The following is an 11,437-nucleotide window of genomic DNA, read 5'->3' as shown; positions in this document are numbered from 1 at the left end:
TTTAGATAAAAAGCTATAATGTCGAGGCATTCTGAGGATTGAATGATTGATTGTATGTTGCTTTTCGTCCCATTCGAGAATTTTTCACTCATATAGTGACGTCACCTTTAAAGTCTTCAAATTCAAACCTTTACTCGGCACTCAGGGCCATTGAACAGTAAGGGTTCTTTATCGTACCAACGCCTACCGGACACGAGGCCTCGGTTTTTAAGGTCTCATCCTAAGGACCCGCAACTTTCACTTCAAAGATCCAAGCGCTTGGCGAAGGAAGAGTTGCTACCTATTTTTATCGACTTAGGTCAGTCGCGCCCGTGATTCGAAAACACGATCTTCCGATCACGGAGCGAACCCTCTACCGACTGAGCTACCGTGAGGGTGGCATTCTGAGGAAATAGCATGGTTTAATACATATTCGGTATTTATGTGTTTTTGTTAATCAATTTTTATAAAATACATAATGTAACAAGAGGCCCAAGGGCCTTAACGGTCACCTGAGTACAACAATTTAGAGGATCCATAAACTGATAAATGAAGCATTAATTGTTGCCCAATAGCAAGAAAATTAGTACGATTAAGATCAACAAAATAATTGGTCTAGTATCTTTCCCTCTGTCCCCCATTTATCACTATTACCATGCAGACTTTTAACAAAATGTCTATATAATTACCTCTCACATTGGCCTCACTTGGCCTTTGAAGAACATTTGATGATGTTATTTTTGTTTCATTTTTATTCATCTATTATATCCAAGTCTACCTGCTTATTAAAACTATGAAAGTACTTTTTATATTATACTATAAATGTTCTTGCATGATTCTCTTATTCTATTAACCTTTCAAATACATTATCTACAGTGATTAATTATCAAAAGTGAATGGCAAAGGGGAATAACTTCAGTCAATAGAATACAAATTAATAGAGCCCTGGCCCGGACCAGAACACTTGACTAAATGGTCCAGATGTTGAAAATTTACAAATTTGGAAGAGGTACCCTCATCATCATAACTATGCAATTAGTTGAAGATTTTCTAAGAATTCACACATTTTCACTATATTGTCAAATAGAGCCCCCCCCCCCCCCTTTCAGAAAAACAACAGAACCCCTGGGACCACAAGATTTAAAAATTTTGTAAAAGAATCCTTGCTCATCATAACTATACACTTGTTTCTTTGCTTTATAACCAGGAGTAGAAAAAATATTTTGAAAGAAATTATGAATTTTCACTATATAATCAATAGATTCGCTCCCCCCTTCACCAGAACCCCTGACCCAGGGGCCATGAAATTCACAATTTTGGAAGAGGCAGCCATGCTCATCATAGGAATACTTAGTTTATTTCATACCCATGAGCAGAGAAGAAGATTTTCAAAGATATAATGCATTTTCACAATATAAAATTTATAGAGCCCCGCCCTAACACCAGAACCCCTGACCCAGGAGCCATAAAATTCACAATTTTGGAAGAGGCAGCCATGCTCATTATAACTATGTACTAAGTTACTTTATTTCATACCCAGAAGAAGAGAAGATTTTTTAAAGATTTAATGCATTTTCACTATATAATCAATAGAGCCCCACCCTAAAGCCAGAACACCTGCCCCAGGGGCCATGAAATTCACAATTTTGAAAGAAGCAGCTATGTTCATCATAATAATGTACTTAGTTAATTTATTTAATGCTCATGAGCAGAGAAGATGATTTTCAAAGAAATAATGCATTTACACTATATAATCAATAGAGCCCCGCCCTAACACTAGAACCCCTGACCCAGGGGCCATGAAATTCACAATTTTGGATCAGGCAGCCATGCTCATTATAACTATGTACTTAGTTACTTTATTTCATACCCAGGAGCAGAGGACAAAATTTTCAAAGATTTAATGCATTTTCACTATATTATCAATAGAGCCCCACCCTAACACCAGAACCCCTGACTCAGGGGCCATGAAATTCACAATTTTGGAAGAGGCAGTCTTGCTCTACATAACTATGTACTTAGTTAGTTTATGTAATACCCAGGAGCAGAGAAGAAGATTTGATTTTCACAGAAATAATGCACTTTCACTATATGGTCTATAAAGCCCTACCCTAGCACCAGAACCCCTGACCCTGGGGCCATGAATTTCAAAATTTCGGTAGAGGGCTCAATGCTTATTACAATCATGCCAACAGTTTGACTGCTTGATGTCCAGGAGTAAAGAAGAAGATTTTTAAAGATTGCATTAATTTTGGTGGTTCAAGCCCCACCCCTCAGGCCCCGGGGGGGGGGCACGGACCATGAAATTCACAATTTTTGTCCCCCTTTACCCATAGATGCTTTATGCCAAAATTGGTTGAAATTGGTTGAGCGGTTTCAGAGAAGAAGCTGAAAATGTTTAAATGTTAACGGACGACGTACAAAAACGGATAGCAATAGGTCACCTGAGTGACTCAGGTGACCTAAAAAGCTTGAGCTATCATTTCAAGACATCACAGATTACTTCCAATTTCATATCATGCCAATAAGCATTGGTATACATGTATATCTAAAGCTAGAGTAAAGGAAATGTAATATCTCTAGAAAAAATATTTTCTGGGGTGCAAATGTCACCTTTTACAAGACCATTTCTAAGACCTCAAGGAATCTTGGACCAAATTGAGATTTAAAAAAAGTTCCTTAGAAAGCCGCCAATCTGAACAGTCCTAGGTGTTTCATAACATGTTATTAACACGAAAAAAGAAAAAAAAACATCGCAAAAGTAATGAAACACAGTTGATAAAGAGAGAGACTTAATTATACTGAAGGAAGTTTTTTTAGGGTTCATGTACAATGTTGTTGAATTATCGTACAACTGTCCTCTTACAGGAAAATTTTTATAATTGTAAGCAAAACGCATTCATAGCTCCTTTTAAAAGGGGCAATTGCGTTTCGAAATGTCTGTCATAATTACTTTTGGACAATTCTTCTACAATGATTTTGCATTTTTGTTGAGAAATAATTGATTATTTTGACTCTGACACCTAATCACTATTACCTGTCCTCCACCCCAAAATGAACCTTTAATGAATTTAACGCCTGTTTTCATTTGATACCTAAACATCACAAAATACTTATCATTTTGGATGACACCCTAAACAACGATTTTTGTGAACACCCACATTTTATTAAAATAAAAGGACATTCTTTAAATTTTGATATCAAGTTAGTTTTAAAGAATATAAGAGTACATTGGTTTATTATTTGATGAATTGGTTTTACGTGTATCTGAATGATAGTAATACACTGGTATTTTGTTCTTACTATTATGTCGAGGAATCTTGCCATACATTGAATAGGATATCCATCTGTAAAGGACATTAATTTTTTTTGGAAAGATTAATATCTGCTGTACAACTAAAAATATTAAAAGAAATACTTTTTACACATGAGCTAGGAAACGTTAAACTGGAATTCTAAAAACCTCGGAAATGTTTATTTATTCAAATACGTGTATTTGTGAGAGGTTTTTATTTATGCACTTTTTGTTCTTAGTTTTTGCAAAGCTACTAGAGAGAGAGAGAGAGAGAGAGAGAGCATTGAATTCTTATTTCTCGATGTCTTCGGTCCTATAACAGCACCTGGCCGTGCCGACAAATTAAATACCGCGCAACAACCGACGACATCCAGAAATAAAAATTCAATGCTTATATTTATATTCTCAAATATAATTGTTGTCATTAATCTTTATGAATTTTAGTGCCTTTCCGAAATATGGAGATAACGAACAGTATTCAAGCTCAAAGTCCATTTACACAATACAAATCGGGAGCAGAGAAAAATCGGACCTTCAAAAACATCAGAGATGGGATCAGGTGCCATGGAAGAGTGAGCATCCCCTGCCGACAGGTCACATCCGCCTTGTGCTCCTTATCATGATCGGGAAAACTGAAAAAAATCCGTAGATAATTCAGTGTGTAATTAATGTCCCAACAACTAGTATGAAAAACGTCAGTCGGCATGTAACTAAATGATAAAACTGGTGTACTAAATAGACGAAAAAGGCCGTTGTGAAGTGGAAAGTTAATTAATAACGCCAACGAATATTGCGAGGGAAAAAAGACAAATTTTATTTTAAACGTACAATTGTTATATCTTTCCAATATAATAGGGTTCATGTTTTTAATTAAATTGAGCTAAAATATGCATCTTGTTGGTATAGTATACTACCATGTCAAGGTTTCGCGTGTGTTATAGGGCATTGAGAAGTGTATATATCCAATCGATTTCATAAAGAAAAATACAGTTATATATATATATATATATATATATATATATATATATATATATATATATATATATATATATATATATATATATATATGATTTATTTAGTTGCCTGATACCGGGTACCTCTGTTACTTTCACTATCCTCTGGTATGAAAAAATAGAGTTGTGCTCTTTCATAAAAATGGAATTGCGCGGAAAATAAACTCGGCGTTGTTGATATTTATTAATTCCCAATGTTTATTTAAACATTTTGTTGTGAAATGCATTGTAAGGAAGAAAATTATTTATATGTAGGCTAGAAACAACATTTTACAAATTATAAAAATGCATACTCGATAATTTTGCTTTCAATTCAAAGATTCTTTGGTCTAGTTTAAGTCATATATGGCGTATTTTTCTATACGTTCAGACTAACTAAAATTAAAAAGATCTTTCTACTTATTTTATTAATTTATATAAAGATGGGGCTTTCCTGTAAATTACACAATTTAAATCAATCTCGTTTCAAAGACATTAGAAATTTTAAACAATAACCGATTTATTTACCAACACCGCATTTAATTAACTGACACACTTTAAAATCAATTTAGCTATGGAAACTTATTCAAGTTCAAAACCTTTGAAAATTTTAATTTGAACGTAAATAACATATATCATGTTTATCTACACTTAATCTCGTATGTTTATTTTTATTCTTTTTTTTTTTTTAGCTCAGATACGCAATATATAGCTTTAAATTTTATTTTAAATTCAAGTGTTACCAATAATGACTCAACGCAAATTGCGCATTTGAGAATAGATTATTATATATCGTTTTACTTTCATCGGAGGACGTGCTTCTTCACAAACAGGAAAGCCAAGAATTTAAATTTTACTTATGAAATGTAATATAAATCATAAAGTTGTCGTAATAAAATTGACAGTACATCAATAAAAAGAAATCCGTAGGTAAAACGTTACAATATATCGAAATTAAACAGTGGCTGCTCATAACTGTAAACAGTTATACTCGTTAAAAAATAAAATAAGCAGTCTACTGTAAGATTTATGAAGGAACTTAATAATGTATTTTAGTGTTTTCATAAAAAAGGAATACAATGTGATTATCAGTATCATTCATCAATACGATCAAACACTGATGGGAACTTCACCGAGGGTTTAAAACTGTTTTGACTTGTAGACACTTCATTGGAAACCAAATTTTCTTGTGATTCTTTCTCTTTTTTTCTTCTTTTCCTTCTTCCTAAAATAAACAAACAGCATCCACAACCAATCGTGGCTGCTGCCAGATAAACAAACACCACACTACCAGATACTATTCCAACAAGTGCATCTGGATCAATTCCTAAGTTAGTTGATTGTTTGGTTGTGCTTACGTTTGGGTTCTCTTGATTATGTACCTTTTCTGTTGTTTTAATTTCTGTATTTTCTTCTACCGAATTTGTTGTTGGCGGCACAGTTATTTCTGTTGTTAAAGTTGGTCTGGTTATCGCTGCGGTTGATATGTCTGATGTTGATTTGGTTGTTGTTTCTGATGTCGTTGATGATGCTGTTATTGATTTTGCTGTAATTGTTGCTTGCGCTGTATCTTCTAATAGCGTTGTTGATTCTACATCTAAATGTGTTGAAGCTGCTGTTGTTTTATCACTTTCTAATGTAGGGGACGTTGTCAATGATTTATCCTCAGAGTATTCTTTCGTTGATGCTTCTTGAATGGTTGTTGTTATTGCCGAAGAAGTTTCACTCAAACAATTAATCGATGATGTATCAAAGTTTTTCCCCGTGCAACTGTTTTCAATGGTCAACTCTGAACACTTGGGAGTGCATCCGCACGGTACTTCATCTAAAAATGTTAAACTTTTCAGAGAAACTATGGATTTTTTTTTTTACATTTTGCATAAAATTTTAAAAGGAGAAGATTTGCAGACTATATAGACAAAAAAAAACCCTTACTTTTATGTAGAACGTATAACTCGGTGTCAGTATGCGTACAGAAGTCACAAATATCGAGGTTTTCATCAGTCGATGGATACACTCTCTGTCCTTCATATATGCCTAATTATAAAAACGAACCATGTATCATTTAATTAATGCATGGGATCTCACAAAAAACAAATTATCCAACCAAATAAACCATTGACACGAAGACTACAGCGGTTATTACTGACTTATAGTTAATGTAAATATATTTGCATAAATTCAGAAAACAACTTACTTGTCATAGGAAAATAGAAGTAAAGAGATGAATTCTCCCTCTTGTACAACCAGCATTTGTATATGTATTTTTCCTCCGAGTTAATGGTCACTTTGTTTTGACTGACATAAAAATGTGAAAACAATTCATTATTATAAATGTAAATTTGGTAAAAGCTGAACATCATATTAAATGTTAAACTTTACAGGCTGTCAAAGATTTCCTGTTGTCCATAGCTAGTTTGTGATTTCACATTTTTTATGTCTACATATAAGAGTGCTTTTATCTGATATATTAGTATAATCTTATATTGACCTTTCAAGTTTTAGTTGCCTTTATTTCGTCATAATTTGAGATATACATGTATTACATTCACACCTACCATGTTTCTGATATATCTAACATATTTGTTGAAATACAATATAATTAAACTAGAAAGAAAGTGTTGTCCGTTCGATGATAATTGATTTGCACCTGAAAAAAATTGATATGAGTATCATTTTTAAATATACTGTGCCAATTTAGTCCCTTGTATTATAAAAAGAGTGCATAATCACTGTACCTTCTGAAAGCCATAAAATTTGTTTTGCTGGCAATAAAGTCCCACAATCGGTGCTGCGAAACACCAATAGTGATCGGCGGTATTATTAAAAAATGAGATGTATAGAAGTACAAGTTGCCATTTCCTTCATTGCTTTTGAAATGGAATTGTTGATCTCTTAGTTCTGTTGGGAAGTCCATCAAACATGTTGCATGTTCTGAAAAAAAAACAACATCATTTCAACCATTTTATGTCACTTTTTACGTTTGCTATGTAAAACCCGTCTTTGAAACGATGATGCCGGCCCTTCAGGTCAAAAGTCTTTAAATTAGTAAACAAATATATTCGATTGCTTAGTTCAAAACACTTTCAACTTCTTCTGTGACGGTCATGCATTACGCATTTTAAAAGAAGAAGAGTTATTTGTTAATATTTTATGAAATATAAAGTTAACTTAGAAAAAGCGTCCATTAAATCTGTCAGTAATGAAAAGATGATCATCAGAAGCAGAAATGTAAAATGTGTTTTAGATTATACATGCAAATATCGTTGCTCTATTGGAAATGATGAAGTAAAAGGTATTCTAAACAAGAGGCTAAAGGACCTTAACGGTCACCTGAGCATGATTACACCAAAGAATGGAAATATTTTGGTAATTATATAATAAAGATAATTATATAATAAAATAAATATATAATGACTAAAATAAATAATATACAATAATATATGTGGTGGACAGACAGAGGGCACAGACCGTGACATCAAGTCAAGAATCGGCACGGCAAGAGCTGCGTTTACCACGGTAAAAAACATCTGGGACTCAAAGAACATCTGCATTACTACCAAACTGCGGATCCTCAACTCCAATGTTAAGTCCGTTTTAATGTATGGAGCAGAGACAAGCAGGGCGACTAAAACAACCCTGCAGAAGATCCAGACATTTTACAACACCTGTTTCAGGTGTATCTTCAACATCCGAAAGCCTGAAAGCATCACAAATGAAGAAGTAAGGAAGAGAGCAGAGCAGGAACCATTACAGAAGTGGGCTGGATTGGACACGCCTTAAGAAAGCCACCATTTAGCACCACACGCCAGGCCCTGAACTGGAATTCACAGGGTAAGAAAAAGAGGGGACGTTTAAGAAACACCTGCAGGATTGACAGACACGGGGGCAGAATTAAGGGTGCAAGGACATGACCTGGCACGACGCAACCAAAAAAATCCAAGACTCCTGTTCGTTGGAGGACTGTCGTCAATGGCCTATGTTCTCATGGAACGACAGGCCTAAGTAAGAAAGTAAGTGTAATAAAGCAAATTAAATTGCTATCTGCCAAAATTCTGAAAGACAAATTATTATTTGCCTGTATATGCCAGTGCTACCTAGACTTCCGCAAGATTTTAGAATGCACGAAATCAGACCAAAATTCGAGAGTTTTATAAAATGTTTTCATCAAAGGAACAATAAAAGTGACATTGATAAGTACTAGAAGCATTATACTGTTAATATGATGTGAGTTAGAGTAGACATTTAATTCGATTCGCATGTATCGAAAATCGACCCAAGAATGCCGCCTACGCTTGGAGGAGACGAATTTCCTCTTTTCATAATGGCGCCGGTTTTGACGTTTCATGGCAGGTCAAATATCAAAATATTGAAAAACGCCTGGAAAATGTCAGATATTTAGAGTTAGCCTGCTAGATGTCCAGGTGCAGAGAGGAAGATTTCCAAAGAATAAATGCATGATTACTGCATGATCAATAACGCCCCGCTCTAACACCAGAACCCTGCCCAGGGGCCGTGAATTCACAATTTAGGTATTGGAAGTCTTGCTCATGTACTGGGTTTGCCTGCTAAATGTCCAGGAGCAAATAAGGAAACTTTCAAAGAATGAAATACATTTTTTAATATTCGACCAGTAAAGCCCAACCCTAACACCAGAACTCAAGACCCATTGGAAATGAAATTCACAGTTTAGATAGACACACACTGTTCATCAAAACAATGCATCCGTCTGTACAATACACAGGGTAGGAAAAAAACTTACAATAATTAATGCATTTTCACTAAATGATCAATAGAGCCCCACGCAAACACTCAATGCCCTGACCCTGTTGCCAGGAATTTCACCAATTATAACCATGCACTTTGTCTGCTTAGTATCCAGGAGCAGAGTGGAAGAGTTTGAAGAATTTATTCATTTTCACTATATGACTAAAACAGCCCTACCATAGCACCAGAACACCTGACCCTCTGGCCATGAATTTCTCTATTTTTTTTATTTTCAAGGTTTTTAAAATTAAAATATTAAAGTTATTCGGCCTACTATGTTTTTTTTAATGTCATTTACATGTCACTTTCTTTTCTCAAGTTTGTGCAATAAGGCGAAAATCAAAATTAGACTCATTATATCACTAAACGTTTAAATTTGAAAATTATCAATCAATACAACAGTTCTTAGCAGGAGAGAGATCATATTTATATCATGATACATTGTTCGAGATGTTGTCAGGTTCAGTGGAAATGTTTTAAAGTTCATAATTACTGTAGCAATTATTTTTGAAGTTGATTGTGCGATTGACTTAAGTTCGATAAAGAGATGAGAGATTGTGCAGGAAAGAAATGCAGTCTTTAAGACAAGAATGTAAGAGTGTATGAAGACGTGTGTTTAAGCTGAATAGTTAGAACTGTCTCTATTGTTAGGTGGGATAATGCATAATTGGAAAATAACGTGGATTTAGACATCCGTATGAAATAAATAAGACTGATTTTTTTACACTACATTTCGAGTAAACTTTTAAAGTAGTGCCGTCAACTAACAAGATATTTTTAAACTCCAGATTTAATAAATCTATCTTCATATAAAATGTGATATACTTGATGAGTGATTATTCCATATGCATTAATTTTTGTAGAAAACTGGTAAAACGAACTAATTAAAAGTTAAAACAGTGGTAAATCATTCTTTAAGGTCAGTCGATACGTTCCTCAAATATATGTTTTGTATCTCTTGATATTATATAAAGAATTATTCATAACTGTCATTATCTTGTAATTTCTAAATTGTTTTAATATGCTTTTAAATAAAAGTACACCACAAATTGTGACATATGCCATTCAAAAGAGTACTAATATGGATTGTGTAAGAAATAACACCCTCTGGTATCTTTTCCAAATCCCTGGTAACATACCTCAATCATTTTATTAGGAAACTTTAAGTACCTACATTCAATGACAATTCTTGGAAAAAATAATACATTTTTGAGGAACGTGTCTTCTGACCTTAACTGCTTTTTTCGTTGGTGTTAGATGAAAATAACAGATCTGCCCATTCTACTTTCAATAAACATATTTTTAATCAAAGAAAAATACATTTTTAAAAAAAGGAAAATTCCGGATTCTGGAAGATACAAGCTTAAGAAATAGTAAAAGACAAGGTTGGGTTTATACAAGCAGACGAAAACATACAACTCGATATGAAATGGTTTACATCAAAAGTTAAGCTTTGTTTGATAACTTATTTTTATCTAAGTTAAAAAGCAGATTACATTTTTTCATGACTTTGTAATTCTTTTATCAATGCTGCATGAAATGGAAATTTAAAACACGTGGAAGTTTATCAAGAAGGCTATTCAAACTCATGTCTGTTTGTTTTTCTCTTTTTCTTTCTATTAAGGAAAATGAAAAAGTGAAAGAAATAAGAATAAAAAGAATACTTTTTCTTGAGCAGGCTTATAAAATTAATACAGATTGTTTGTTATCATATTTATATGGGAAAAAAATGAATGTCAACTTACCTGCAATGCAGGTGATCAATATGAGGATACAAACGAAAATGTTGCGATTTTTGGTAGGCATTCTTTGAATGTTTCACATTGTCATTCACATTTTCAAACCAAGCTCAATTTCAAATGACCAGTCATGGTATGAAATTGATATTTTGTCCTTTCACAGGGCTGCGTAGACCAATTCTAAAATGTTAACGACTTTTTATCAGACGGTGAGGTGTCCCAACCTTTTTATAAGATGGGGCACCTGATGTTTTGTAAAATTAACACCAAGAGTAATGAAAAAAATGATTTTCGTTGTTCGACGCATTTCATTCTAAAATTACATGGATCACGACGCCATTTTAACGACTTATGTCCGTGTCAAATTGCGGTAATGGTCTTTAAAAGAAAGCCTAGGGATTACATTTCCCGGCGGGTGGAATCAGTAAACGGAGAGTGACAACTCGATTATCATTACAGATAGGAATACACGTTACACATACCCTAATAATCAGTAGAAAGGATAGGGAATGGTGACAGAAATCTTTTTCTATGTTTAATGAACGTCTTTTAAAACAAATGGAGTGGCGATAGTAAAGTCAGTTAATGAACCTTTTCAGCCGAAGAAATAGAACAAAAGTACATATTAAGTAATTATTATGTCATCTATGTCACAGTAAAGAGGT

The 11,437-nt window shown here is 33.8% G+C and overlaps 1 protein-coding gene across 1 annotated transcript; it reads right to left on the bottom strand.

The window, feature by feature from the left end:
* Nucleotides 1–5,158: 5,158 nt before the first annotated feature.
* LOC133179440 (mucin-5AC-like) lies at nucleotides 5,159–11,219 on the bottom strand. Its single transcript, XM_061314197.1, has 5 exons — nucleotides 10,779–11,219; nucleotides 7,005–7,200; nucleotides 6,464–6,564; nucleotides 6,202–6,303; nucleotides 5,159–6,091 (listed from the first exon to the last, which is right to left on the bottom strand). Exons 1-5 carry the CDS (start codon nucleotides 10,837–10,839, stop codon nucleotides 5,361–5,363), a joined length of 1,191 nt encoding a protein of 396 aa, XP_061170181.1. The 5' UTR covers nucleotides 10,840–11,219; the 3' UTR covers nucleotides 5,159–5,360.
* Between the last annotated feature and the right edge of the window lie 218 nt (nucleotides 11,220–11,437).

Source organism: Saccostrea echinata, unplaced genomic scaffold, assembly GCF_033153115.1.
Source record: "Saccostrea echinata isolate AGI-Se365-2 ecotype Australia unplaced genomic scaffold, CSIRO_AGI_Sech_v1 ptg000004l, whole genome shotgun sequence".
Taxonomy (NCBI): Eukaryota; Metazoa; Mollusca; class Bivalvia; order Ostreida; family Ostreidae; genus Saccostrea; species Saccostrea echinata.
This window is presented reverse-complemented; position numbering and strand designations above follow the sequence as displayed.

What these genes read in the sequence shown, in the direction of transcription:
- LOC133179440 (XM_061314197.1), bottom strand. Translation starts at nt 10,839, where the DNA reads ATGCCTACCAAAAATCGCAACATTTTCGTTTGTATCCTCATATTGATC. An exon ending in AATTTTATGGCTTTCAGAAG is followed by an intron (nt 6,565 to 7,004) that starts GTACAGTGATTA and finishes TTTTTATGTCAG; the next exon opens with TCAAAACAAAGTGACCATTA. An exon ending in GTTATACGTTCTACATAAAA is followed by an intron (nt 6,092 to 6,201) that starts GTAAGGGTTTTT and finishes TAACATTTTTAG; the next exon opens with ATGAAGTACCGTGCGGATGC.